Source organism: Prinia subflava, chromosome 14 (genome assembly GCF_021018805.1).
Source record: "Prinia subflava isolate CZ2003 ecotype Zambia chromosome 14, Cam_Psub_1.2, whole genome shotgun sequence".
In the NCBI taxonomy this organism is placed as follows: domain Eukaryota; kingdom Metazoa; phylum Chordata; class Aves; order Passeriformes; family Cisticolidae; genus Prinia; species Prinia subflava.
The window spans coordinates 9,006,397-9,033,049 of NC_086260.1; the positions used below are offsets into that span (position 1 = coordinate 9,006,397).

General features: G+C 63.4%; 2 protein-coding genes across 12 annotated transcripts; both read right to left on the minus strand.

Annotated features, from left to right (window-relative positions):
- Positions 1–135: 135 nt before the first annotated feature.
- On the minus strand, positions 136–10,483 carry LAMB2 (laminin subunit beta 2). 2 transcript variants are annotated; one of them, XM_063412052.1, is made up of 33 exons: positions 10,270–10,483; positions 9,932–10,095; positions 9,705–9,840; positions 9,441–9,514; positions 9,152–9,340; positions 9,013–9,076; positions 7,878–8,080; positions 7,670–7,790; positions 7,179–7,367; positions 6,929–7,108; positions 6,740–6,852; positions 6,573–6,652; positions 6,360–6,495; positions 6,030–6,185; positions 5,792–5,919; positions 5,594–5,711; positions 5,286–5,478; positions 5,068–5,211; positions 4,730–4,961; positions 4,491–4,654; positions 4,190–4,411; positions 3,429–3,643; positions 3,240–3,336; positions 2,799–3,171; positions 2,543–2,727; positions 2,226–2,467; positions 1,957–2,160; positions 1,720–1,864; positions 1,212–1,419; positions 989–1,130; positions 723–899; positions 487–646; positions 136–403 (listed from the first exon to the last, which is right to left on the minus strand). In XM_063412052.1, the coding sequence occupies exons 1-33, from the start codon at positions 10,325–10,327 to the stop codon at positions 267–269; spliced, it is 5,349 nt and encodes a 1,782-aa protein (XP_063268122.1). In that variant the 5' UTR covers positions 10,328–10,483; the 3' UTR covers positions 136–266. The 2 variants fall into 2 exon arrangements, with proteins under 2 accessions (XP_063268122.1, XP_063268121.1); XM_063412051.1 differs by having other exon boundaries at positions 487–649.
- A 148-nt stretch (positions 10,484–10,631) lies between these two features.
- LOC134558313 (laminin subunit beta-2-like) lies at positions 10,632–25,266 on the minus strand. Of its 10 annotated transcripts, XM_063412042.1 has the most exons (36): positions 25,018–25,138; positions 24,444–24,578; positions 22,759–24,094; positions 22,083–22,258; positions 21,855–21,978; positions 21,676–21,749; positions 21,386–21,574; positions 21,244–21,307; positions 20,973–21,178; positions 20,773–20,893; positions 20,384–20,572; positions 20,078–20,257; positions 19,518–19,630; positions 19,326–19,405; positions 18,923–19,079; positions 18,575–18,727; positions 18,317–18,475; positions 18,119–18,240; positions 17,883–18,003; positions 16,928–17,114; positions 16,585–16,728; positions 15,952–16,183; positions 15,480–15,643; positions 15,169–15,393; positions 14,564–14,778; positions 14,382–14,478; positions 13,545–13,923; positions 13,279–13,463; positions 12,978–13,207; positions 12,689–12,892; positions 12,200–12,359; positions 11,907–12,114; positions 11,688–11,829; positions 11,297–11,473; positions 11,050–11,206; positions 10,632–10,901 (listed from the first exon to the last, which is right to left on the minus strand). In XM_063412042.1, the coding sequence occupies exons 3-36, from the start codon at positions 22,787–22,789 to the stop codon at positions 10,768–10,770; spliced, it is 5,499 nt and encodes a 1,832-aa protein (XP_063268112.1). In that variant the 5' UTR covers positions 22,790–24,094; positions 24,444–24,578; positions 25,018–25,138; the 3' UTR covers positions 10,632–10,767. The 10 variants fall into 10 exon arrangements, with proteins under 10 accessions (XP_063268112.1, XP_063268110.1, XP_063268120.1 ...); XM_063412040.1 differs by lacking the exon at positions 24,444–24,578 and having other exon boundaries at positions 22,759–22,945; positions 25,018–25,266; XM_063412050.1 differs by lacking the exon at positions 24,444–24,578 and having other exon boundaries at positions 22,759–22,808; positions 25,018–25,129.
- Between the last annotated feature and the right edge of the window lie 1,387 nt (positions 25,267–26,653).

A 26,653-nucleotide genomic window follows, 5' to 3' on the forward strand; every position in this document is an offset into this window, starting at 1 on the left:
GCCGATTCCCGCCCCACCGCCCGTCCCCAAGCCCAGCTGTGCCCCACGCCCGGTGGCGGCCAGCTCCCACCCTGGGGGACGCCGCTGTGGGCCCCCGGGGCAGACGGCCCACGGCACGGGGCAGAGGTGAGGCGGTCTTGCTCTGTAACTTTATTCACACGGGGGTACCCTGCAGCCCCCACCTCGCCTGCGGTTGCGGGGGCAGGCAGAGAGGCTGGGCAGCAGGAGGCTGGGTGCTCCAGGGGGGTCCAGGCCCCTCCGGGGGATCACTGGCAGGTGTTGTAGATCTGGACCTGCTGGTTGATGGTGGCCAGCACCTCCCTCATTCTGGCCTCCAGCCCACCCAGCTGGGCTGCTTTAGCGTCCAGCACACGCTCGTTCCGCTCGTACTCCTCCTCCAGTGCTGCAGGGATAGGGGGAACGTGAGTCAGCCTGGTCCCCACCACTGTCCCCACTACCGCTCCAGCATCCTCCCTCCGGCCTCACCTCGCAGCCGCTGCAGCTTGCCCTGGGCGTCCTGCAGCAGTTGTGCAGCCTCCTCCCGCAACTGCTGTGCCCGGCTGCCCGCCTGCTGCGCACCCTGCGCCCGGTGCTCCACCAGCTCCTGTGCTGTCCGGTACCGGTCCCGAAGTGGGCCCTCCAGCACCTGCTGGACAATTGAACTGGTCAGCAGGATTGTCGGGGGACCCCTGCTGCCACACTGGTGCCCCCTGATCACCCACCTGCTTGGCCTCGCCGGCCCGGTCCCGCGCGGTGCTGGCTGCCTCCTGGGCACGTGTGGCTGCCAGGCTGTTGTTTGCACGTTTCACCTTCAGGACATCAGTCTGCCTGTCGAGGAGCCCAATCTGCTCCATGGCACCTGCCAGCTGCTGCTCTGCACTTCCTGTCTGGGTCTGCATCTGGGGATCAGTGGCATGGGAGTTTGGTGTGGTCACAGTGACCGCATGGCGGGGATGGGGTCCCATGGTCACAGGGATGGGGCTCTTACCATGCTAAGGGCTCCCTCACTGTGCTGGATGTCACCAGCAGCTTGCTGCAGTGCCTGCTCGGCCATGCCCTGGGCTTGCCGCGCCTCCTCCAGTGCCTGCCGGACTGCCTCGGCTGTGCCCCGCACTCCCTCTGCCCGTGACCTGCGGCCAGATGGCAAGGCCTCAGCATAGCCTGGGCTGGGGGTTCCTCGTGGGATTGCATCTTCATGTCCCTGGTCTCACCTGGCCCGCTGGGCATCCTGCAGCAGCTGCCCAGCCTGATGCACGTCACTGGCTGTCTGCTCCAGGATGGCATCCACGCTGGCCAGGCTGTGCACCCGCTTCTTGATGTCCTCGGCCAGGCGGTGGATCTGGTCCGGTGCAGCAGGCAGTGACAACTCCAGCACCCGACTGGCTACCACCTCAATGCTCTCAGGATCAGCCCCCTCCTCTGCAGGTGGAAGCAGTCAGTGTGTTCCCTACAGCACGGCGGGGTGGAGGGGGCAGGCAAACCAAAGGGCAGAGGGGAACATGGGACAGGGCAGGGGGGCCAAAGATGCTGGAGGGCAAAGAATGGTTGGGGCAGGGCAGGGACCATGCAATGCAGGGTGGGGCAGGGGTGGCACAGCCCACATGCAGTGTTGGGACAATGCAGCGTGGCACAGTGTAGGGTCAGTGCAGTGTGGTGCAGGTGCAGTGCCACAAAGCCCTGCGCAAGGGTGGCCAGCCGTCCTGGCATGCTGGCACTCACGGTTCAGGAAGGCCTTGACATGGCTGATTAGTTCCCTCAGCTCCTTGTTGGAGCTCTCCACACGGGCCTTGGTCTGGTTCGCCTTGTCCAGGGCTGCCTGTGCTCGCAGCCGGGCCTCATCTGCCTTCCCCTTGGCCTCTGCCACCTGAGCATGGGCAGAGACCCTTGATGCCAGCCCCAAGGGCTGCAGAGGGTGGCTGTGCCACCAGATCCCACCAGCACACATGTGCCACGCACCTTGCGGGAGAGCTGGGCCATGTCGCTGGCAGCCTGACGCAGCTCCTCCTGGGCATGGCGTGCCCGGTCCAGAGCACTGTCAGCTTTGGACACGGCTCCACCACAGCTCAGACCACCACAGCGTCGTCCCCCATCCTCATCCCGGCAGCCGGCACCCCCACAAGGGCTCTCGGCACAGGGCACATCATCTGCCACACCGCAGACCTGCAAGGCAGCATGGGATCAGGGCAGCTCTGGGTGCCATTCCCCGTCCCCTCCCTGTGTCCCACCTTCTCATTGAGCGGGTGCAGGCTCAGTGCCTGTGCCCTCGCTGCCAGGTCCGTCAGTGCCCGCCGGCTGGCTGCATTGTGGCGATTGAAGTCATCCCGCTGGCTGGCCAGGAGCTGCTCAGTGTGCTGACGAGTGGCTGCTGAGAGGCTGACAGGGCTGGGCACGGCACGGGTGGAGGCGTCCGCCTGGCGCTCGGCCTCCCGCGACTCCTCATAGAACTGGTGAATACTGTCATAGGCACCTGGGGGGGCAGAGACACTGTCAGACCCCTGGCCATGGCCTGACCACTCTGGCCTGGCTCTGTGGTGTGGCTCACCAAGGAAATTGGAGGTCTTGAGGGTGTGTAGCCGCTGTTCCAAGTCCTGCAGACTGTGGTTGAGGGCGCGGGCACCCCGGTCCACAGTGTTCAGCACGTGGCTGGCATTGAAGTTGGCATCCTGAGCAGCCGTCAGCTCCCCTTCCACCCGTGTCAGCCTCTCAGTTGCCTCCTCGATCTGCTGCCTGCAAGGGAAGGGGATGAAAAGCTGCCCCCACGGCTACCCTGGGAACCGTGTCCTGTGGTTAGTACTCACCGCAGCCCCTCCATGGCGTGTGTCAGGTGGGCAGCGGTAGCAGCAGTGGTGTTGCGGGTGGCCACCACATCACGTACAGTGGCCAGGTTCTCCTCCAGCTGCCGGAAGGTGCCCTCGAAGGCGCCAGCAGCCCCGGTGTGCTGCAGGAGGCTGGCCCGCTGTGCCAGCGCTCGGGCACGGGCGGCCAGATCCTGCACCACACGGTCCCAGTCCCCAAAGCAGGGGTGGCAGGGCTGGCAGGCAGGGAAGGTACCAGCAAAGCCCCGGGCACACTGGTCACAGCGGACTCCAGAGATGCCAGGCTGGCAGTCGCAGTGGCCGCTGCTGCGGTGGCACTGGGCACTGGCTATGCCACGGGGGTCACAGTCGCAGGCTGCAGGGAGATTAGTGTCAGGGCACCACAGGGCCCACTGTGATCCCTCTGCTGGCACTGGCTCTCACCTCGGCACTGCTGCCGTGGGTCACCCCAGTGGTGCTCCTGACAGTCGGTGCAAGTCTGGCCCCCAAAGCCTGGCCGGCAGGAGCACTGCCCTGTGAACTGACAGACATGGCATGTTTGAGGCTGGCACTGCTGCAGCACACCCCTAGTTCCTTCCCATTCCCCTAATCCCTGTCCCTGTCATGTCTCACCTGGTTGCAGGTGGGTGTCAGGGAGTGCTGGGGGTGGCAGGCGCAAGGCTGGCAGCCTTGCCCGCTGGCCAGGTTCCAGTAGTTGGGGCTGCAGCGGTCACAGCTCTGGCCCTCCACATGGGGCAGGCAGTGGCACTGCCCGCTGTGCCTGTCACAGTGGCACTGCTGGGGCCCACAGGTGCTGGGGTCAGTGCCCAGGGGGTTGCAGGAGCAACCTGCAACCAAGAGGCATTGAGCAGAGATAGAGATGAGGGAAGGAGGACAAGGATGGGGATGAGATTGGGATGGAGATGGGATGGAAGTTCTGATGGGGACAGAGCAGGAACAGGATGATGATGGATTAGGGTGGAAGCAGGATGGAGACAGAGATTGGGCAAGGATAGGGTAGGGACTGGATGGAGGTGGGATGGGAGCAGCATGAGGACCACTGGTGGGGATGGGATGGAGATGGAACCAGGGTCAGGACAGAGCTGAAATAAGAACAGGATGGGGACAGATGAATGGCAGTGGGGATGGGATGGCAATGGGGATAAGAATGGTCATTAGAGCAGGACATAGATGGGATGGAATAAGTTGGACATTGGGCAGGGACTGGGCCACAGTGCTGGGCCTGGGCTGAGGAGACAACCCTGTTTCAGAGCACGGTCGCAGGGACTCCACAGCACTGTGCACAAGGAGGGGCAGCCATGGGGGCACATGGTCCCCAAAGACGTGTCAGGCCCTGGAGGCAGGTCTGTCTTGGCATGGCAGTGGGTACTCACGCCTGCAGCTGTGTCGTGTGGCATCTCCATAGAAGCCGGGCTGGCACTCGGCGCAGTGGGGCCCTGCTGTGTTGTAGAGGCAGCGCAGGCACTGCCCTGTGCGCCGGTCACACGCCTCTGGGTCCGTCACATCGATGTTATCGTGGCACTGGCAGGGAAGGCAGCGCCCCCCCTGCAGAGGGTTCCCATAGTAGCCAGGGGCACACTCATCACAGCGGGAACCTGCTGACACAGAGCGCTGGGCAGTGCCCGGGGACAGGGCACCCCAGAAGGCACTGAAAGTGCCGTGGCAGGTACCCACCTGTGTACCCAGGACTGCAGTGGCAGATGACCTGTTGGGAGCGGCTGTCTTGGTAGCAGGAGGCAGCGAAGTGGCGGGGGGTGCTGGGCCCCTCAGGACAGGGGCAGGGCCGGCAGTGCTGCCCAGAGCCAAGCACTGGGTTCCCAAAGTGCCCGGCCGCACACCTGCGGGCAGAAGGTCAGCAGGAACCGCAGCTGCTGGCAGCACCCTGCCCCAGTGTGGGCATGTACCCCACCTACCTCTGGCACCTTTCACCATCTGTGTGGTCACGGCAGCGCAGGCAGCTGCCTGTCCGAGGGTCACAGCTCTCAGCATGCCCATTGCACTGGCAGGGCCGGCAGGCAGGGAAGCCCCAGTGGCCGGGCTGGCAGCGGTCACAACGTGGGCCATGGGTGCCCTCACGGCAGGGGCACTGCCCTGAGGTGCTGTCGCAGATGGTGCTCACTGAGCCCTCACGGCTGCACTGGCAGGCTGGAAAGCACAGCACCCACAGGGTCTGTCCCTCAGCTGTAGAGAGCATCCCTTCCCCACGCTCCCAGCCCTGGGATGCCCAGGTTCCTCTCCCACTGGCACTCACGTCGGCACCCGCCGGGCCCAAAGCCAAAGGTTCCTGGAGAACAGCGGTGACAGCGCCGTCCCATGACATTGGGTTTGCACTGGCACTGCCCACCCTGGGGCTGACACTCGGCACTGAGCGAGCCCTGGGGATCGCAGAGGCAGGCTGCAGGCAGAGAGCAGGGTCAGCATCAGCTGCTGTGGGACAGGGTGCACAATAGGGTGTGGGGCTGTACTCACACAGGGCCCCATCATGCAGGATGGCTGAGAGGCTGTGCAGGAGGCTGGAGCAAGGCTCGGCCACGGGTGAGGGCCCTGCAGTGTGGAAGGGCTGGGCACAGCGGTAGCGCTCAAAGGTCTCCCGGCGCTCCATGGAGCTGGGGTCACCCGCAATGAACATCTCCAGTGAGGAGTAACGGGGCAGGAGCACCAGCTGCAGGGCAGAGTCAGTGGGATGTCATGTCCCTCTCTCCCTGTGTTCCCTATGGCTGCATCCTATCCCCCTGAAGGGTTGCTGTCCCCCATCCCACTGCCCATCTGCCCCTCACCGAATCGATGAGCACACTGGCAGTGGGATCCTGACGAGCAGCAGCACAGCCCAGTTCCAGGCGGAGCGTGTAGGAGATACCCTGCTCCAGACAGATGGGCTGGGACAGCACCACATACCTGGATGGGGACAAAACAGCAAGGGCAGCCATGTGCCTCCAGTGAGCCCCAGTACTGCCCAACCCAACTGATGTGCTTACCTGGCACCGGAGGGGAGGCTGGTGGAGAGCTGGTCATCAGCGGGGATGGTGTTTCCACAAGGGCTGCTGGCAGAGACAGGGCTGGGGCGTAGCACCTTCAGCCCTACCTCCTGCCAGGCCTCTGGGTGCTAGCAGCCAAGAAGGAGCAGTGTCAAAAAGCCTTACCATCTGCACTCCCCATCACTACCTCTCAATCCAGCAATATATCACACTGCTGGCTACAACACCTGATGCTCACCTGGGGCTCATAGCGGATGACCACATCATACTCCATGGAGAAAGGCACGTCGCTCACGTGAAACTCCACCCAGCCACCTTCCAACATGCGGGCAAAGCCTGTCCCTGTCCAGGAAGCTGGATGGTCTGGGGGGGGCTCACGTTCCACCACTGAGCCCTGATGCAAGCAGGTGTCATGAGATGGGACCCTAAAAATTGCCTTGGCCAGCAGGCACTGGTCTGCCCTGAGTAGGGAGGCAGACTACTGTCTGCTGGTTTGAGGACCCTGCAAAGGGGCACCCACTGCCCTGCTCTGCCTGATGTCCTCCCCAAGGACACTTTCACTTCTTACCTGATGCAGCCGTGCATCCTCCGCCTCATAGGTGTAATGATCCAGGTTGATGCGGTAGAAACCAGTCTCCACCTGTTCACACTGTCGTCCTACCACATGGCTGCGGCACTGGCACTGCCCTGTCCCCATGGCACACCTGGTATACCAGCAGCACCATCGGCCCCGATGCCAAGAGGGGTGTCCCTTGCCCTCTGCATCCCCACAAAGACTCACAGGTTGTTGCGAGCACCTCCTACATCACAGTCACAGGGCCGGCAGCCCGGGAGGTCGTGGCTCAGTCCCCAGTGCTCAGGCTGCAGAGGGCAAGGGTGTCAGAGAGTAGCTGTCTGTGTACTTTATTCCTGAGCACTGTGCATGGGCTGTGGCACAGCCCCACTCACCAGGCACTGGTTGCAGCTGCGCCCAGTCACCAGCCGCTTGCAGAAGCACTCCCCGCTGACGGGGTCACACCGGCTGCCATCAACCACTGTGCCACGGGGGTCACATTGGCACCCTGTATGGAGAGCCAGCAGTTTCCAGCAATGCCGAGCCACATGCCTGACCCCAGTAGGTGCCACCCTGGTACCCACTCTTGCAGCCTTGCGGGTTGTCGCTGCTGAGGCTGAAGAAGCCGGGTTTGCAGCGGTCACAGCGGGGACCAGCCACATGCTCCTTGCAGCGGCACTGCCCCGCAATCAGGCCCCTGGCTGGGTCATCAGCACTGTCGCACAGCCCACCATCCAGGGAACCCTCAGGGTCACAGTCGCAGGCTGGGAAGACAGGCAGGGTCAGCACTGTGACCACCAAAGCACCACCCTGGACAGCCTGTCCCATACTGACCTCGGCACACCGCGGGGTCCCGCAGGTCCTTGGTGGGGTCCTTGTAGTAGAAGGGCTTGCAGAGATGACAGCGGCGGCCCATGGTGTTGTGCTGGCAGCCATCACACACAGCCCCACTGGTGTTCCCCGTGGCCAGGAACACGGCCATGTCAAAGTGGCACCGCCGTGAGTGCTCGTTGCAGTCACAGCCTGCAGGGACAGCACCACGGCACGGCATGCGGCACCACAGCCCACACCTGGCAGGCAGCACCCGCAGTGCCAAACTCCCCTGCCGGGGCTCTCCTTGCTCTGATATGCAGCACCACCACCCCAAACCTCCCCAAAGTACAGCCTGCAGCACCTCCAAACATCTCCAGCCAGTCTGCAGGATGCCAGTCACCACCAAACCACATCCCATTGTACAGGACCCCAAAACCCCTGGCACGGCACAGCCTGACAGCTCTGGCACCAGGATCACTGTGCCATGAGCTGGTGCCAGCAGAGGCACTCACGGCGACAGGCGTTGGTGCTGGAGCCCTCGGCCGGGCGCCAGGGCAGATCTTGGTAGAAGTCCTCGCAGCGCTCACAGTTCAGCCCCTGCGTGTGGTGTTTGCAGACACAGCGCCCGTGCACCTGCCAGGATTCCACAGTAAGGGGCTGTGGGACTAGGCGGCACAGCTACCCAGCTCCAGCAGGGCACACAGGCCCGGCCTGCCCTACCATGCCATCGGTGGCGGCAGGAGCCCCACTGAGCGGGGCGCACTCAGAAGCGTGCCCGTAGCAGAAGCAGTTCCCGCGCATCACCAGCTCGTAGAGCGCGTAGTAGTACTTCTCCCGGATCTCCCGCCGTGAGTCCAGCAGGTTGTCCCCCAGCGTGTGCAGCTTGGTGAGGTTCACACGCAGGTTGGTGACACGCAACAGGTCTAGGGCAGGTAGAGACCCCTGTTGGCACAGGGTGGCTGGGCGTGTCTATGCACAGCTCACCTCTGTGGGGCACAGTTGGTCTGGGCTGTGCATGGCACAGGAGGCTGTGGGTGGTTCAGAGGAGCTGGGCATGGCTCTGCTCTGCTGGGCATGGCTGGGATGGGCTGTGCATGGCATGGGGCATCCATGCAGGGCTGCACAGTATCAGGCTGATCTGTTGTGGTTTTCTGTATCACACAGTATTGGCCCAGGGCTGTGAATGATTTGGCTCACAGGCACATGGTGGCGGGAGAGGCAGGAGCAGGCCAGGCAGAAGGCATCAGACACAGGCCAGGCTGGGCTGTATGCAGCTGTGGGGGCTCAGCTCCCACACTCGTAGCTGTGCACAGTCTGGCTGTGCGTGGGCTGGGCTCTGCACTCCCACAGCAGAGACAGGCTGGGACCCCACCGGTGCAGAACAACACCCTTGGCACAGAACTTTTACATGTCTCTGGGCACTCACCACTGGGAGCTGTGCCCAGGAGATGGCTGTGCCTGGTAGGTGCAGTCTAGCGGCCCTGGGAAGATAGGATGGCTTCCCCAGAACTGCAGTTTCCTAGTAGCCCTGCCCTGCAGATTCCTCCCCTCCTGCTCCTAGTCTAAAATTAGCCTTGGGTGATTAACCCACTGTGTCCTGTGCCCAGCCTGACTCCCCATCTTGAACCACAGCTGGTGTTGGGCTCAGCCAAGGTACAGCCATCCTCCTCTACTTAACCCAATGTAGCCCGACCTTTAGCTGCTTTCACAGGGCGGGGTGCAGAGGAGCCCAAGACCCCACAGGCTGGATCAGGTCCTGATCCCTGTGCAGGGCCCAGAGCAGGGAGAGAGCAGCCAAAATAGCAACACCCAAAATAGACCAGCCAAACAGGAGCCCAGATGGCTGGCAACTCACTTTGGATGGCAGGGCTGTAGGGGTCCCGGATGGGGATGGCAGGGTCCAGCACCCGGTAGATGACCTGGAAGGGACAGCAAGGTGATGAGAGCAGCACAGGGGGTCCCGTGACTCTCCTGGGACACTACTGGGGCCTCACCTCCCCCTCAGTGGAGGGCTCGATATCAGAGTAGCGAGACTCGCAGACAACATCATCAATGCGGCGCGGGGGCCCATGGGGCACGTGGGGAAAAGAGGCAGCGCAGTCATAGGCGAAGTAGCGATACACTTTCCAGGTGTGCCCAAAGTCAGCTGAGCGCTCCACCAGCATGGCCGCGGGGCGGAAGGTCTGCAGGACACCCAGGTGGGACAGGGGCTAGCCCACAGTCCCTGAGGGCGTGTGCCATCCTGTCCCGTCCCAGCCTGGGAACCCACACGCTGGGACCCACCTTGAAGGTCATGATGAGATGGGTGAAGTGGAACTCAGCCTCCAGGTCCAGCTGGATGCTGACGTGCTCCACACCTGGGGATGACAAGGGTGACAAGTGGCAGCACCCTCTCACAGATCCCGGGAGCTCGTCCCCCCACCCGGCAGTGGTCCAGGGGCGCGGCCGCAGCCACAAGCTGAGTCACACTTCCTCAGTGTGGGAGGAAGGGAAGGAGAGCCCCCCGGGACAGGACAGGATGCCCCACCACCCCCACCCACTGCTCACCATTCTCCGACTGCCACCAGACTTTCTTGGGGCGGGGGGCAAAGCTGGTGACCACATTCTCGATGCGGTGGCTGTTGGTGTTGGTGCGGGCATCGTAGGGCCGCCGAGAGTCGCAGATGAAGCACTTTTTCTCTTCCTGCAAGTTTGGAGGCTCAATGATGTGTGTCTCCAACCTTGTCCCGTGCCCCTTATCCTCGTCCGGTTCCCCCAGGCTCCGTCCCACTCACCTGGAGGTGGCTAACGATGCAGTAGGGCTGGGGCCGGCGCAGCCCGCAGGTGGAGGTGGCACTGAGGCGGGCTGCTCGCCCCACCAGCAAGTCCCCGGTGGCTGGGTAGCAGCTGCCGCGGGCACAGCCCTGGGGGGAATCGGGAGCCAGGGCCACCCCCAGCCCTGCGGAGCGGCGGGTGGCTGAGGGCGCTGCGGGGCGGGCGGGGGGGGGGCCGGGACCGGGGCTCCCTCTGCCGCGCCCGGGGCCCCTTCCGCGACCGCCCGGAAACAGGACGGCGGGGCCGCGCCAGACCCTGGCGCCCACCGGCCCCACTGCGGCGGGGGGCGCGGACTCACCGGCCAGCAGCGGCAGCAGCAGGAGGTCGGCGGGGCTCCGCTTCGCCGGGCTCCGCATCGCGGGGCGCGACGGGGCGAGACGGGACGGAAAGGGGCGCAAAGGGCGCGCAGAGGGGGCGCTCGGCAGGTGCCCGCCGGTGCCGTCCCGTCCAGTCCTGAGCCGCCGGTTCCCCTTCCCCTTCCCGTTCCCAGTCCCTTCCCCGTCCCCTTCCCGGTCCCTCCCGGCCCCTCCGAACAGGCGGCAGGCGCAGCGCTCGGGGCTGCGCGGAAAGCGCGGGGCGGATCCCGGCTGGAGCGGGGGAGCGGGCCGGCCGAGAGAGGCGGGAGGAGGCAGGAGCAGGCCAGGCAGAAGGCGTCGGACACACAACACACAACAGTTTAGGGCTTTATTTGCAGGCGCGCCCGCACTAAATGCACCTGCAGAGTGGACGGGACTCCAGGGCTCGGGGACCTGCGGGACGGCGGCGCAGGACCGGCCCCCGGTCCGGCCAGTGGTCCCTAGCAGGTGGCGTAAGCGTTGGCCCTCTCTCGGATCTCCTGCAACAGCCCGGTGACCTGCTGCTCCAAAGCCTGCAGTCGTGTCACCTTTGCCGCCATCGTCCGTTCATTGGCCCCAAAACGCTGCTCGAGGTCTGTGGGACGGGCAATATGGTCACAGTGCAGCCTCCCACCATGTCCCGTATCGCCGTCGGGACACCTGGTGGGGATGGGCACAGGGGGACACAGGGAGATGTGTGGGGAGGTAGCAGCAAATGTACCCCACCATGTGCTCCCCCTCACCTTCCAGCTTCCTCTTGCTGTTGCTGGCCTTATCCAGGAGGTCTTGGACCTCTGTCATCAGCTGTGACACACGCTGCAGGGCCCCACCAGACACCCTGTCCAGCGTGCCCACCCGATTCTTCAGCATCACATAACGCTGTGTTACCTGGGCCAGGTCCTGGTGGCAGAAGGGCAAGGTGAGGCTGAGCACCCGCAGCACCCACTACCTGCTTGGTGCCATGCATAACCAGGCAGGGATGGAGCTCACCTGGCTAAGTGTCCCCGAGGTGGTGGTGGCACGCTGTGCCCAGTCCTTGGCTTGCTGAGCCATGTGGTGAGCATCCCGGCTGCGCTCCTGCAGGGCGGCGATGCGCTGTGCCAGTTCCCGCAGCCGCCTCTGCGCCTGCGACTCCTTCCTGTCCAGCACCTGCAGCCTGCGCTCCGCCTGGCAGGTACGGACACGGGCTGCAGCAGGCATAGCAACCACCATGCCAGCGGTGCCAGCCCCACTGCCCTGGCACCTGCCCAGTGCCAGCCGTATTTCCTCAGTGCCAGCCTCCCTACCCATAGTGTGCCCAAGACATCACTCTTCTCTCCACAGCACTGATCCCATTACTCCCAGCAGTGCCAGCTCCACTCCCCCAGTCCATGCCCCTCACCTCCCTGGCTCTGTTCTCGGCCACCTGGATGGCATCCCTGGCGCTCTGCAGAGTGCTCCCTGCTGTCATCGCCTGTGTCCGTGCCACCTCCAGTGCCTGCTGTGTCCCCGCCAGCTCATCCCTTATGCCTTCTGCTCGCTCTCTGCAGCAACACAAGCAGCTCCAGCCCCTGCCAGTGCAGGGGGACTGACCCTGCCCCAGCATGCCCCCACCACTTGCCTGGCCTCCTGTCCCTGTGCCAGCAGATCCCATGCCATAGCCAGCCCCTCTGCTGTGCTGTTGAGAACTGCGTCCACCCCCTCTAGCTGCCTGATGCTCTCCTGCATCTCCTGCATCAGCTTCTGGATCTGTCCAGGACTGCTGGGCAGGGAGATGTTCAGCACCTGCCGGGCCACCAGCTCGATGCTGCCTGGGTCAGCTCCCTCCTCTGCAGGGACAGAGGAGCAGGGTGGGCTCATAGTGGGCTCGCTGGGTCCTGTCACGCCCATGTGCCCACCCAGTGCTGGCACTACCTGCCAGGAAAGCCTTGATCCGGCGGATGAAGTCCCGCAGCTGGGCCGTCGCCTTCTCTGCGCGGCTGCGGGCAGCCTGAGAGCGCTCCAGCGCCTCCTCTGCCCGGCTGCGTGCCCCCCGTGCCAGCTCCTGCACCTCCTGCATCTGAGGGGCACCCGGCTGAGCAGGGGGCACAGGGCTGCCCCGGGAGGGGGCATTGGGCGTGAGCAGGGGGTACGAGGGGACAAGATGTAAGCCTGCAAAGGAGCATGGAAGGGGGGGTGCAAGGGGCCAGAGGGTATAGCAGTGGCCTAAGGGGACACGCACACAGGTGGCACAAAGGGCATCTCTGAATGGGCATATGAGATACATACAGAGCTGACATGCTTGGGGGCATGGAAAGGGAAAAAACAGGACATAGATGGGGGTCATGCAAAGTGGCATGGAAACAGGACATGCAAAGGTGACACAAGGGGCCACAGAAAGTGCCATGGAGCAACTACCCTTACCTTCTGTGCCACAACACCCAGCTGCTCTAATGCCACCTCCAGCTGCTGTGAGGCATTATGGGCACTGCTCAGGGCTCGAGCTGAGATAGGCAGTGCCCCTGCACACCCAGTGCCACCGCAATGCCTTGTCCCCTCACTGTCTCGGCACAAGGCTCCTCCGCAAGGCGCATGCTTGCAGCTCCGGTCTCCGGGTGCCCCACAAATCTGTGATGATGCCAATGGTGGAAATGGCAGCTCAACACTACCTAGGGCATAACACCCATGCCACTTCTGCCAGTCCTGCTCTCACCTTCTCATTGATCCTGGCAATGTTGAGTCCCATCACCCGTTTTTGTGCCTCCCGCAAGGATTTCCAGGCTGCGGCTGTGCCACGGCGGAAAGTATCGCCCCGCTGCCGCAGCGCCCGCTCAGTTGCCCGCTGCGTCATCCGCGCCCTACTTAGCTCGCCAGCTGTGCCATTGGCCACCACCTCCGCCTGCCGCGAGGCCTCCACTGATGCCAGGATGCTGCGGTAAGACTCTGCGGGTGCGGGTGTCAGGGTTTGGCCAGGATGGCTGCCACCAAATCCAAACCTTGCTGGTTGCTCTTACCACTGAATCCAGCTGCTGGTACAGTGCCGAGGAGCATTTGAAGGTGGGAGGCTGTTCGGTTGAGACCTCCCAGCTCGCGGCTCAGCTCAGCTAGCCGGTCATGGTGCTGCATATCCGCCTGCGCCAGCTGGTCTAGATGTTGCTCCAGCTCTTGGAGTTGCTTCCAGAAGTTGTCCAGCTCCATCCTTTGGGTAGGGAAGGGGGCTTCAAGCTTTTGGGGGGGATAAGAGGGGCTCCCTCCACCCCAGCCCTACATGCATACTTGCCTGGTGCCACCCAGCTGCCTGGGCAGTCCATCGAGGAGGGAACCACCAGGGCTGTCCCCCTCTCCCAGCAGCCGTTCCACACGCCCCAGAGCCTCCTCCAGCTCCCGCAGGCGACGGGGGCTGAGTGGGAGTGTGGACCCCCCCTCCCTCAATGCCTGCACCTGTGCCCCAAGGCGCTGCAGCCCTTCCCGCAGGCTGCCCACGGCCAGGTCCCAGCGCCCAAAGCAAGGGTGGCAGGGCGAGCAATGGGGGAAGGGCTCCTGGTAGCCCCGCTGGCAGCGGTCACAGCGCAGCCCCCCGAATCCCAGCCGGCACCGGCACTGCCCGTTGTCCTGCTCGCACTGTGGGCTCTCAGCACCCAGCGGCTCACACTCACAGGCTGCAGAGACAGTTGGTGGTGTGTCCCAGCCTTCCCATGGAGCCCCAGGCCCCCAGACTGCCGTGATGTCCCAGCATCCCACCGTATTCCCCTGTGTCTACAGAATCCAATCCAACCCCAGCATCTTCTATTGTCCCCACAGTTCCACCAGGTACTCTGGGCCCCCTGAGTCCCATGTCCCCAGAGACACACCATGTCCTCAGTGTTCCACCATGTCCCCAGCATCCCACTGTTTCCCCAAGATCTGCCACACCCACAGTGTCCCACCACGTTCCCAAGATCTCCTGAGTCCCTTGTGTCCCCCATGTCCCACTGTCTCCTTAATGTCCCACATTCAGAGTCTCCCACCAGGTCCCCAGGGCCCCCATTTCCTTAGAGTCTCACCATGCACCCAGAGTCCCCCCATATCCCCTGTCCCCAGAGCCCCTGCTCCCCCAGTCCCTGGGTTGTGCTCCCACCTCGGCACTCCTGCTCAGGGTCTCCCCAGTGGTGCTCCTGGCACTGGGAACAGACACGACCCCCGAAGCCAGGCCGGCACTGGCACTGCCCTGTCACCTGCAGCGACAGTGCCATGCTCACTGTGCAGCTCACTGTCCCCCAGGAGGGCAGTGGAGCCATGGCAGGGTGCCAGGGGACTCACTGTGTCACAGGCAGGGTGCAGGGCATGTGTGGGGTGGCAGTCACAGGGCTCACAGCCCCTTGGTCCCCCTAGGCTCCAGAAGTGGGGTGCACAGCGATCACAGCTCTTGCCCACGACGTTGGGCCGGCAGGCACAGGCTCCTGTGCCACGGTCACAATTGCAGGTGCCATCGGTGCAGTGGGAGGCCAGTGTACCCCGTGGGTCACAGCCACAGCCTGCAGGAGGGTGGGTGGCCACGTGGGGCTCAGCCTATACCTGCTCCACAGGCAGTGCGCTGCTGGCCCCAGCACCGCAAATCTGCCTGACCATAATGCCCCCCAGTCTGCCTGGCCTCCAACCCCTGCAACACCTCCAACACCCCCACCAACCCAAATCCCAGCCCCCACATAGGCACAGCCCCATGCCCCTTCTAACAGCCTCAAATCTCTCCTGGCCCTGAATCCTAGCCCTGCAACACCCCAAAATTCTCCCCGACCCAACCCAAATCACTCCACACCCAACCACAGCCCCACACCTCATCTCTGCCTTGAGCTCCTGCATCACTTCAGCCTCCCCATCCCGAACCCCGTGCAGCCCCAGCCCGGCAGCGCCCCCGCCCCGCTCACGCCGGCAGCTGCGCTGCAGGGCATTGCCGTAGTAGCCGGGCTGACACTGGGCGCAGTGTGGCCCAGCGGTGTGGTACAGGCAGCGCAGGCACTGTCCCGTGCGGGGGTCGCAGCCCTCTGGGTCGCTGGCGTCGATGTTGTTGTTGCACTGGCAGGGCCGGCACTCCCCCCCCTCCATCTCCGGAGCCCCGAAGTAACCAGGGGAGCAGCGGTCACAGCGGGGCCCTGCAGGGAGGGGGGCTATAGGTGCTGGGGTCCTGCAGCCCCTGTGCAGGGGGTCCCTGCTGCACTGTGCCCACTCTGCCGCTCACCCGCGTATCCAGGGGCACAGACGCAGACAATGTGGTGTGTCTCATCGTCGGCATGGCAGGTGCTCCCGTGGTAATGCCGTGTGCCAGGGTAGCCGGGACAGGGGCAGGGCCGGCACTGCTGCCCTGAGCCCAGCACAGGGTTCCCATAGTAACCGTCCTGGCACCTGAAACGACAAGGGGGGACCCAATGGATCCCTCCCATCCATCATATACCATTCCACTATCCCATCTCATTCCACTGTATCCCATATCATCCATCATATTTCACCCTATCCTAACCAACTGTATCCATCCCATCCCACACCATGCCATCCCATCCCATTCTACTCCATCCCATCACATCCATGCCACCCCATCTCAACCCATCCCACCATTCCAAGATATCTCACACCATCATCTCATGCTGTCCTATCCATTGTATCTCTCCCATCCTGCGCCCCTCCACTCCACGCCATCCCCTCCTCTTGCTCACCTCTCACAATGCCGTCCGCTCGTATGGTCGCGGCAGCGCAGGCAGGCGCCCGTCCGGGGGTCGCACTCCTCGGCGTGCCCATTGCAGTGGCAGGGCCGGCAGGCAGGGAAGCCCCAGTGGCTGGGCTGGCACTGGTCACACTGCCGGCCCATGGTGCCGGGCTGGCACCGGCACTGCCCGCTCACCTTGTCACACAGCTGGGACACCGAGCCCTCTAGGGAGCAGGAGCAGGCTGCGGGGCGGCACAACTCAGGTCATGCAGGGACACAGGGATGGACAGACAGACAGACAAGGGACCAGCACCCAGAACATGCTCACTCCACGGGCTGTGGCAGAGAAGGGCTCGTGTGGACACACAGGTCCACAAGAAAATGGGTGAACAAACAGATGACTGAGTGCAGGACAGCACAACACTCATAGGTGGCTCATGTGGATGGATAGATGGATGGAGGGAGGGAGGGAGGGATGGATGGATGAATAACTGTGACCCATGGGCTGCAGGACAGCAGGGCTGAGGTGGACACATGCACAGACAGATGGACAGACAGACAAGTGAACAGGGCAGTGAAGAGGGCGCTGATGGCTGGACAGACAGGAGACCGATTCCTGGCAGATGAAGATCCCACTACTCACGGCTGCATCCCAGGGGCCCGAAGCCATAGCTGCCTGGGGCACAGTGGTCGCAGCGTCGGCCGATGACGTGGGACTTGCACTCGCACTGCCCGCCCTGTACCTGGCACTCGCTGCTGCGGGAGCCCTGTGGGTCGCACTGGCAGGCTGCGGGAGCAGGACCAGCATGGGGCTGGGGCCACCTTATCTGCACCCACCCACACCTGCCCATGCCTGTCCCCACCTTCCCTGCCACTGCTCTCCTGCCCACTATGCCGTGGGCATGAGCATAACCTGACCCACTGCCCCAGGCAGGGCTCCACCCCTGTGCACTCCTCGGTCCCATCCCTGCAAGCTCCCCACTCACGCAGTGCCCCGCCATGCATCAGGGCTGAGACGCTGCAGACCAGGCGGGCACAGGCCTGGGCCAGGGGATGAGGGGGGGCCATGCGAAACACCTCCAGGCACTGGTACCGCTCCAGCTCCTCCTGGCGCGCTGCTGCCTCTGCCCCATGGAACCCAGGCAACTCTGACACCCGCGGCAGGAGCACCAACTGTGGGAAGGGGAGTTAGGCCTGGGGGGCATAGCCAGCCTCCACTGTGGGACATACCACTAGGCAGGATGCATGTGCTCCAGGACAGCCTCAGTGCTGCTGGGGTCAACCACCCCAGCTCCATCAACAGCCCCAGCCCCACTGACATCCCCAACCCCATTGATATTCCCATATAAATCGCCATCCCCAGAAGCTTCCTTATCCCCTTCCATGATGACATTCCTAGGGAACCCGAACTCTTATCTAAGTCCCCAATCTCATTGATATCCCCTTCCCCATCAACATCTACTTCTCCTTCCCCATTCCCATTCCCATTCCCATTCCCATTCCCATTCCCATTCCCATTCCCATTCCCATTCCCATTCCCATTCCCATCTTCATCCTCATCTCATCCCCATCCCCATCTCCATCTCCATCTCCATCTCCATCTCCATCTCCATCTCCATCTCCATCTCCATCTCCATCTCCATCTCCATCTCCATCTCCATCTCCATCTCCATCTCCATCTCCATCTCCATCTCCATCTCCATCTCCATCTCCATCTCCATCTCCATCTCCATCCCCATCCCCATCCCCATCCCCATTCCCATCCCCATCCCCATCCCCATCCCCATCTCCATCTCCATCCCATCCTATCTCATCCCACCTTATCCCCATCCTGACATCACATACATCCTCAGAGGGTGTCCAGCCTGTGGTTCCCCATCCCTGCCCATGATCCCACCCGTGCCAAGCCTCAGGCACAAGGTGCAGTAGGACTCCTCTTACCGAGTCGATGAGGATGAAGGCACCAGGGTGGCGCTGGGTGACACCAGCCCGCTGAAGCCGCATGGTCACCTCATAAGGGGTGCTGGGCTCGAAGCAGAAGGGCCGGGACAGCAGCACATACCTGTGCAGAGTCAGGTGTTGGGGCATGGGCACAGCAGGGCCATGGAGACAGCGAAAGGATAGCAGCAGGACCCAACCACCTCCCTTGTTCCCATCCCCAGCCCATCCCATTGCACCTCTGGCTGTGGGGCAGAATCTCACGGTACATCTGCTCGGAGGGTAACAGGTTCCCACAGCGAGAGCTGGTGGGCAGCACCCGGGAGCTGACACTGACCACGGCCTCCCAGTCCTCGGCTGACTGTGGTGACAGGCAAGGCAGTGTCAGGGCTGTGATGTGCCACACACGCCGTGACCGTGGTTATGGCTGTGCTCACCTCAGGCTCATAGCGCAGCAGCAGCTCGTAGTCCATGGGGTAAGGCACGTTGTCCACACGGAAGGTCAGGCCAGCCCCGTCCCGCACCCGGGAGAACCCCAAGCCTGTCCACGTCACCATGCGCCCGGCACTGTCCCGCACCACCTCCTCCACGTCCAGCTGGGCAGGGCATTGGCACAGTTTGGCCTTGACTCCACCCCCAGCCACTTCTGCCATGCAGTGCCTCCCTGTGCCCTCTCCTACCACCCCAGGGCTCACCTTGGGGGGCTGCTGGCGGCTGCGGCGCGAGGGGACAGGGGGCTGGGGAGCACGGGGGGGGCTGCGCTGATGCCGTGAGCGTCCCTTCCGCCCCACCGTCTCCCTGGTGTCATACTCCAGGCAGTCCTGGGGCACCTCTGCCCGAATGGCACCCTGCAGGGATGGGGCCAGGGGATGGTGGCCATGCACAGGGACAGCCGTGCATAAGGACAGCCATGCACAGGACATGGTAATAGCCACATGCAGGAAAGGGTGACAGCCATGCATAGAGCACAGCGGCAGCTATGCATGGAGCATGGTGCACATCGACAGCCATGCACAAGCACAGGGACCCCCAAGGAGACTCACCGGAAGCTGAGGGTGACTGTGGCCATGGCCAGTGGCCTGCTCGGCCTCATAGGTGTAGTAGTCGAGGGGGGCACAGAAGAAGCCGGGTTGTACCTGGTCACACTGCCGCCCCATGATGTGGGGACGGCAGGGACATGCCCCATCCTCCATGGAGCACCTGGGGGTGACCATCATGTCCCTTCATCTGTCCTTCTGTCCGTCTGTGTCTTCATTCATCCCTACTTCCATCTCTGTCCCTATCCCTCCATCTCTGGGGATAGGGACCCCTCTCTTTCTCCCTCCATCCCAGCCCCCATATTTCTCCAGTGTTGTCTCCATCCCTCCCTCCCCCTGTGTACAACTCCCAGCCCTGTCCCCACTCTTGTCCCCACCCCCACCCCTCCGGCACTGTGCTGGGCCCCACCGGTTGTTGTAGGCTCCCCCGAAGTCGCAGGCACAGGGCCGGCAGCCCCCCAAGTCGTAGCTCAGACCCCAGAACTCGGGCTGCAGTGAGGAGGGGACATGTAGGGCAAGTGTGGGGCCAACTCAGCCCTGGGGATTGCCGTGAGGCTGGGGACAGTCAGGCCTACAGGCATGGTGTAGGGCAGGCACTCACCACACACTGGCTGCAAGAGCGCCCAGCCACGAAGCGTTTGCAGTAGCAGTCTCCACTGATGGGGTCACACGGCGAGCTGCCCGCCACCGTACCCCGTGGGTCACACCTGCATGCTGCCCCACACATGCACATGTGAGGGGATGCCAGTGGGACCACAGTCCACATGCTTCATGGCTCTCCTTCCCCATCCCATATCCATCCATCTTCATCCCTTCCATCTCCATCCCTCCATTCATTCTCATACAACTATGCCACATCCCTCCATCCCACATCCTTTCATCTCCATCCCTCTATCCCAGATCTTTCTATCCTCATCCGTCCATCACCATACCTCTACCTCCATCCCTCCATCTTCATCCATCCCATCCCCATTCCTCCATCAACATCCCTTCATTCCCCATCCCTCCATCCCCACCCCTCCATGCCCATGCCCATGCCCATGCCAATGCCCATGCCCATGCCCATGCCCATGCCCATGCCCATGCCCATGCCCATGCCCATGCCCATGCCCATGCCCATGCCCATCCCTTCTCCCATGCCATCCCTGGCTCCCAGCTCACGCTGGCAGCCCTGTGGGTCGCCCTGGCTGAGGCCGTAGGTGCCGTGCCGGCAGCGGTCGCAGCGGGGACCAGCCACATTCTCCTTGCAGCGGCACTGCCCCGCAATCATGCCCAGCGCCACGTTCGTCTGCCCGTCACAGGCACCTCCGTCCAGCGAGCCTGCTGGGTCACAATCGCACGCTGCCAAGAGAGAGGATCATGAGGAGTTCTGGCTGCTGGCACCAGGAGCTGTGAGGCTGGGGCAGGTGGCACCAGGGAGCCATAGTGCTGGGACAAGCCGCGGGGCTGGGGTCCCAGAACACTCACGGGCACAGGCAGTGGGGGATCGGATGTCGGAGCGAGGGTGCCGGTAGTAGAAGGGCTTGCAGAGATGACAGCGGCGGCCCATGGTGTTGTGCTGGCAGCCATCACACACAGCCCCACTGGTGTTCCCCGTGGCCAGGAACACAGCCATGTCAAAGTGGCACCGCAGTGAGTGCTCGTTGCAGTCACAGCCTGCAGGGACAGCACCACGGCACGGCATGTGGCACCACAGCCCACACGTGGCAGGCAGCACCCGCAGTGGCAAACCTCCCCTGCTGGGGCTCTCCTTGCTCTGATATGCAGCACCACCATCCAAAACCCCCTCAAAGTACAGCCTGCAGCTGTACCCCAAAACCACTGGCACACCACAGCCTGACAGCTCTGGCACTCACGGCGACAGGCGTTGGTGCTGGAGCCCTCGGCCGGGCGCCAGGGCAGGTCGTGATAGAAGTCCTCGCAGCGCTCGCAGTTCAGCCCCTGTGTGTGGTGCTCACAGACACAGCGCCCGTGGATCTGGGGGGAGCACCCAGCTCAGTGCAGCTGCCAGGTCCCACCGGACACCATGCCGTGCTGGTGGGTGTGTGTGCCTCACCATGCCAGGGACAGAGGGTGTCGGGGCACCAGGTGCCGGGGCACAGTGGGCAGCGTGGCCATGGCAGAAGCAGCTCCCGCGCAGCACCAGTTCATCCACAGCGTAGTAGTACTTGTGCAGCACCTCCTGACGTGAGTCCAGCAGGTTGTCCCCCAGCGTGTGCAGCTTGGTGAGGTTCACCCGCAGGTTGGTGACACGAAGCAGGTCTGAGGGCGTGTCACTGTTAGCACCTGCCCTGATGCCAGCCAGCCCTGGATCCCCAGCCACATACCCTGGATGTCTGGGCTGTAGGGATCTGCTACGGGGATGGAGGGGTCCAGCACCTTGAAGATAACCTGTGAGAAGGAAGGAATGGGTGATCCCATTCCACCCAGACCCCTGGCCCTGCTCTGCACTTCCCTATTCCCACGCACCTCCCCATTGCTGGAGGGCTCGATCTCAGAGTAGCGCTGGTCACATAGCACCTCATCCACGAGCCCCAAGGGGTGGTTGGGAATTCCGGGGAAGAGTTTGGAGCAGTTGTAGGCAAAGTAGCGATACACTTTCCAGGTGCGCCCAAAGTCGGCTGAGCGCTCCACCAGCATGGCCGCGGGGCGGAAGGTCTGCAGGACACCCAGATGGGATGGGGCCCAGACCCACAGCCCCTCCACATCCATCCTGTCCCATTCCATTCCATCCCAGGCATCCATGTGCCAGGACCCACTTTAAACTTCATGATGAGATGGGTGAAGTGGAACTCGCCCTCCAGGTCCAGGCGGATGCTGACATGCTCCACACCTGGCAGAGAGAGATAGAGATGGCTGAAGCTGGGGAAGACCCCCATGGCCACACAGCCCCACAGCACATGCACCTGGGGCAACCCCACTGCCACCCTGGCCTCACCATTCTCCGACTGCCACCAGGTCCGTTGGTCATGAGGGCTGCTCAGGTAGATAACATTCTCAATACGGTGGCTCTCAGGCAGGGACGGGTCACGTGAGTCACAGGTGAAACATTTCTCTGAGTCCTGTGCCAGGGAGTGGCACCATCAGGGATAGGTGACTGGAGGCTGCACCAGAGCCTGGCTCTGTGGGTCTATGCTAGAGCCATTCTAGGGCTGGGTGGGCTCACCTGGAGGTGGCTGACGATGCAGTACTCTTGGGGCCCATCCAGCCCACAGGTGGAGGTGGCACTCAGGCGGGTGGCTCGCCCCACCAGCAGGTTCCCAGTAGCTGGGTAGCAGCTGCCACGGGCACAGCCGTGGGTCAGGTCAGGCTCCTGCCAACCCCCTGCCACCAGTCCTCCCACTGCAGAGAGCATGAGGACATGGGCTGGAGGCTGCACTAGGGCATCTGGGCACCCCCCGCTCCCCCATGTACCCACCCCACCCCCAGCCGTCCCATCCTGTCCCATCCCTGCATCCCGACCCACTGATGCAGCACGAAGCTCCATGATCCGGAAAGGTGCTGGCAGCAGCGCCGCGGCCTCGTGACCAGGGGCAGGGAGCAGGGTGAGTGGGGGGCTGGGCTGCCCGTGCTCCTGGGGGCCCGGGCAGCCCCAGGGTGTTGAGAAGTGCCGCAGGGAGTCAGGAGCCAGGTCAGGCGCTTGCTAATCCCGACAGGGCTTAGTGCAGCCTGGATTCCCTGCTGGGTTTTGTGGCAGTCAGGCCACGGCCGCTGCCAGGCAGAGAGCATCGCCATTGCCACCACCTCTGCTGCCCAGCACCCTCCACCCAGACTGGGGTCCCTGGACCACCATAGCTCCCAGCACTGTGCGTATGCAGGGTGCCCCTGAGGCCAACGCTTACCCAGGAGGAGAGCAAGCGCCAAGATGTCCATGGGCAACCACGGGATCTGCCTGGTAGAACACGGAGATGGCACTGCGGTAGGGTGCAGGGTATGGCATGGGGTGCAGGGCGGCTGATGCCTGTCCTCTCCTGGGTCTAGCACAACCGTGCAGTCCAGGATGCACCTCCCCAAACTGGCATGATGGTGCTTTCCGGTGACAACACAAGGAATCAGGGTCAGTTTGGGCAGTTGGGTCTGAAAGTCCTCCGGGATGACATGCAGTGCCCACCTGAGCAGCTCTGGGGGACTGTCACACACACACCCAGGCACACAGCCATGCTATGCCCCACCAGAGCTGGCACAAACTGTGCCATGCCCCATCCTACCTGGCTCGGAATGGATCTATCGTTTTGAGAGTCACTAGTGTCCCTGGGGGGTACCAGCACCGGGCCAGGGCCGGCCTGGGAGGGGAGCCAGGAATGCCGGAGCCTGCTGGGCAAGGGCGTCCCTGACTCTGGCTGGGGTCCCGCTGTTAAATTTAGGTTGGAGCCTCCTTTTGTGTTTCCTTCTCTCCCGGTATTTCCCGCTCCAGTCTCGCAAGTGCTGGATCAAAGCCTGGTCCCGGCTCTGCCCAAACATATCTCTCCTGTCCCCCGCATGGAGCCAGCCCGGGGCAGGGGGGCTCCCGGCAGCGGGGGGAGCCGAGACTCTGTCCTGGCGCCCGCCCCGCTCGAAGCCATGCCAGGGCGATAGGCAAGGTGATGCAGAGCCACGTGCTGGCACGAGGGTCCCCGAGCCCCGCGAACCCCCTGTACCTGGCGTCCTGCGGCGTCCGGCGGGACCAAGGCCAGGAGCAAGGGCGGAGTGGGACCCGCTGCCCCGGGCTGGGCGCGCAGAAATGAGCTGGGGCAAGGGCAGCGATGGGATGGCGGCTGGCCCCCCTTCCCCGTGTACGATTCTTATTCAAATGGGCTGCCCGCTGAAAGGGACGGCGGTCTCCAGGCTACGGGAATGTCACTGCCGATTCCTTCTGCCTGGAGGCCCCCGCCGCCCGCCCGCCCGCGGAGGCCAGGCTGGCCAGGCGTCGGCAGCCCGGGCACGCCCCGGCCCCCGGGCCGCACGGTGGGCCCCGCCGGCAAACAAAAGGGCGCCTCGTGGGCTGGCGAGCCAAAGGCACCGCGTTCCCTGGGCTCCCGGCACGGCGCCGCAGGAACGTGCCTGCTGCCACTGGCAGAGAGGTGTGGGGGCAGCATGGCGGGATGGGTGCCTGATGCTCCAGGAACCGGCGGGTGCAGCTACACAGGGGTCACTGCACCATTCTTTGCACCACCTGGGGTTGTACCATGGCGAAAGCACCTGCAGGGTGGAGCCGTACAGGGCATCTGCTCCACCAGGATCTCACCCGGGCACGGCCACGATGCTGCCGGATGGGAACACGTCCCTCCCAAGGTACCTATCCCTCCCCACTGCCACAGCTCCCTGGGCAAAGTCCGGCACACGTCAGCCACAGGAAACCCATGGCAGGGGTGGGCGTACCCAACCTCTCACTGCCAAGGGACCCTGCAGCCCCTTCCCTTGTGTGCTGCCTCATGCCAGTTGTCAACACCCAGCCCGTGCCATGGGGCTGTGCAGTGTGCCAAGGGCTGTGCCATGCCCCAGACCTGTGCTGTGCCCAGGGTCTCCCCTACAGCACACTGGCTCCTACCTGTGCCCTTGGGAGCCCTGGGTGCTGGGCAGGTGGCTGGTGGCCCGGGTGGGCTGCAGAGTCAGAGACCCGCTGGGCTCCGGCTGGGCTCCGGCTGGGCTCAGGCTGGGCTCAGGCTGGGCTCAGCTGCTGTTCCTGGAGGAGGGCGGCCGGTGCCTGTCTCCTCCTCCGGCAGCCGTGCCAGGCGAGGGGAGGGACCTGCCCGCACCGAGCTTTAGCCAAGGTGAGGCAGAGGAAGGTACACGCTGGCAGTGGCCCACGTGTGACACAGCAGTGTCCCGTGCCTAGGCTGGCCGGGACAAGGCACAGCATTCTCACAGGGCTGCTGTGCCTGGTTGTGCAGCACGGGGGGCTGCTGAGACAGGCAGCCTGGCTGGGACTCGCCCTGCTCTGCATGGGCCTGTGCAGGCTGTGCACAGTCTGTGCAGTGCAGGCACTGCTGTCTGTGCCTCTTCAGGGCACATCTCTAGCAGTGGTACCGGGAGCCCTGCCGAGCACTACCCCAGTACCCATGCCCGATGGATCCTGTTCACACCCACTGCTGGCACTGTGGGCACCACCATGCCCCACTCACCCTGTGCTGGTTGGTGCTGCCCAGGATCCTCTGGACTGGCCGGGCTGGGTGTTGAGCCGACAGCCCTGGAGCCCTGCAGGGAGCACGGCTGTGCACCGGGGCCGGGTTCCACAGAGACCTCACTGTCACGCAGGGATAGCGTCTTTTATTAGCCGAGGCTGAAGGAAGGAAGAGGAGCTGTGTGCTCTCCATGCCAAGGCCATGCTCTGGCCGCCCGCCGGCAAGCAAGGTCATGGGCAGACAAAGAAGCAGCTCTTGGCCATAGGATGCCAAAACTCACTCCTCCAGGGACAGCCTGAGACAGCCAGGCACCTCAGCAGGATAAGAGATGCTGTGGGCAGCCTACCAGCTCCCCATAGCTGTGCAAGGCACTTGGGAGCCTGGAGGGGCTAGACTGTGCCTGGTGAGGCTCCAGCATTGCAGGCTGGTGGTCAGGCACCACCACCACCTTCTGAGCTGGGAGAGCTGGCAGGAGATGAGCTGACAAAGAGCCACTCGCACTGGCCAGTGTGTCTATGACAAGGGATCTTGCCAAGCAAACCCTACCTGCTCTGAGGAGATCCAAAGAGGCCTGATAAAGGCAACTGTTAACAGGAACTCTGGCCTTGAAAAGAGAAGGAAAAGTGGGAGGGAGGGATCCTCAGTGGGATGTGAGGGACAAGAGCGCCATGTCGAGGCACCTCCCTGAAGGCTGCACTGACTTCCCCTGCCAAGCTGCAATCTCCTCGTCTGCCCCAGAGCTGAATGCGTGGGGGTGGCTGGGTCTGCTCGGGAGACAGCCTGTGCTGGGGCAGCTCCACTGACCAGAGATCTGCCAGCAGCTCTGCCCTCCATCACCAGCGTTTCAATGCTGCCGAGCATCCCCCGCTTCCTCGGGTGCCCACAGCCTCGCTCCCCCAGCACCTTTCAGCAGTGATCAGGGCACACTTGCAGCAGCATGGAGCCCACCTCCCCCACCCATCCTCGGCAGAGCCCGGGCTCCAGGGGCAGCCTCTCAGCCTGGCCAGCCCTGCTTGGACCGACTTCCGTGTGCACAGCAGGGAGGCAACACTTTCCTGAACATCCTTAGTGAGCAGAGAATTACTTAACCACTTCCCTTCTCGAGGAATGAGCTCCAGCACAGCACTGGAGCTGCTGTCTGCCCAGGGCCACGGTCCCACCACCATTAGTGCTGGGTCAGTGCACTGACAGCCCTGTGGCACAAACTGGATGCAGATCGCAAACTGTGGAACAATGGTGCTTCTGTTGAATGAGCCGGCCAGAGGGTCTCGGCTGCAGAGTGGGCAGATTTAGAGAGAAGCTGGAGGGTGGGCAGGCAGGCTGGGGCTGGCAGTGCCACCCTGCATATTTCTACGAACTAACCAGGAATGCAGATTTATTCCAGTTCAGCACCTGTGACACACATCCAGGGCATTTCCCTCCCCAAATCAGGCAATCCTTAATGGAGTTTGAGTAATGCCAAACTTCCCTGAGAGAACTGGGGAGAAGAGCTGGGGGTGTGGTTTGCAGCTGAGCATGGCACATGCAGCATGCAGCAGCTGGGCACAGGAGACACCATTCCATGGAGCTGACATAGGTCAGGGAGCAGGAGCCCAGGGAGGAGCAGTCTGTCATAGCCCAAAGAAAAGCCGGACAC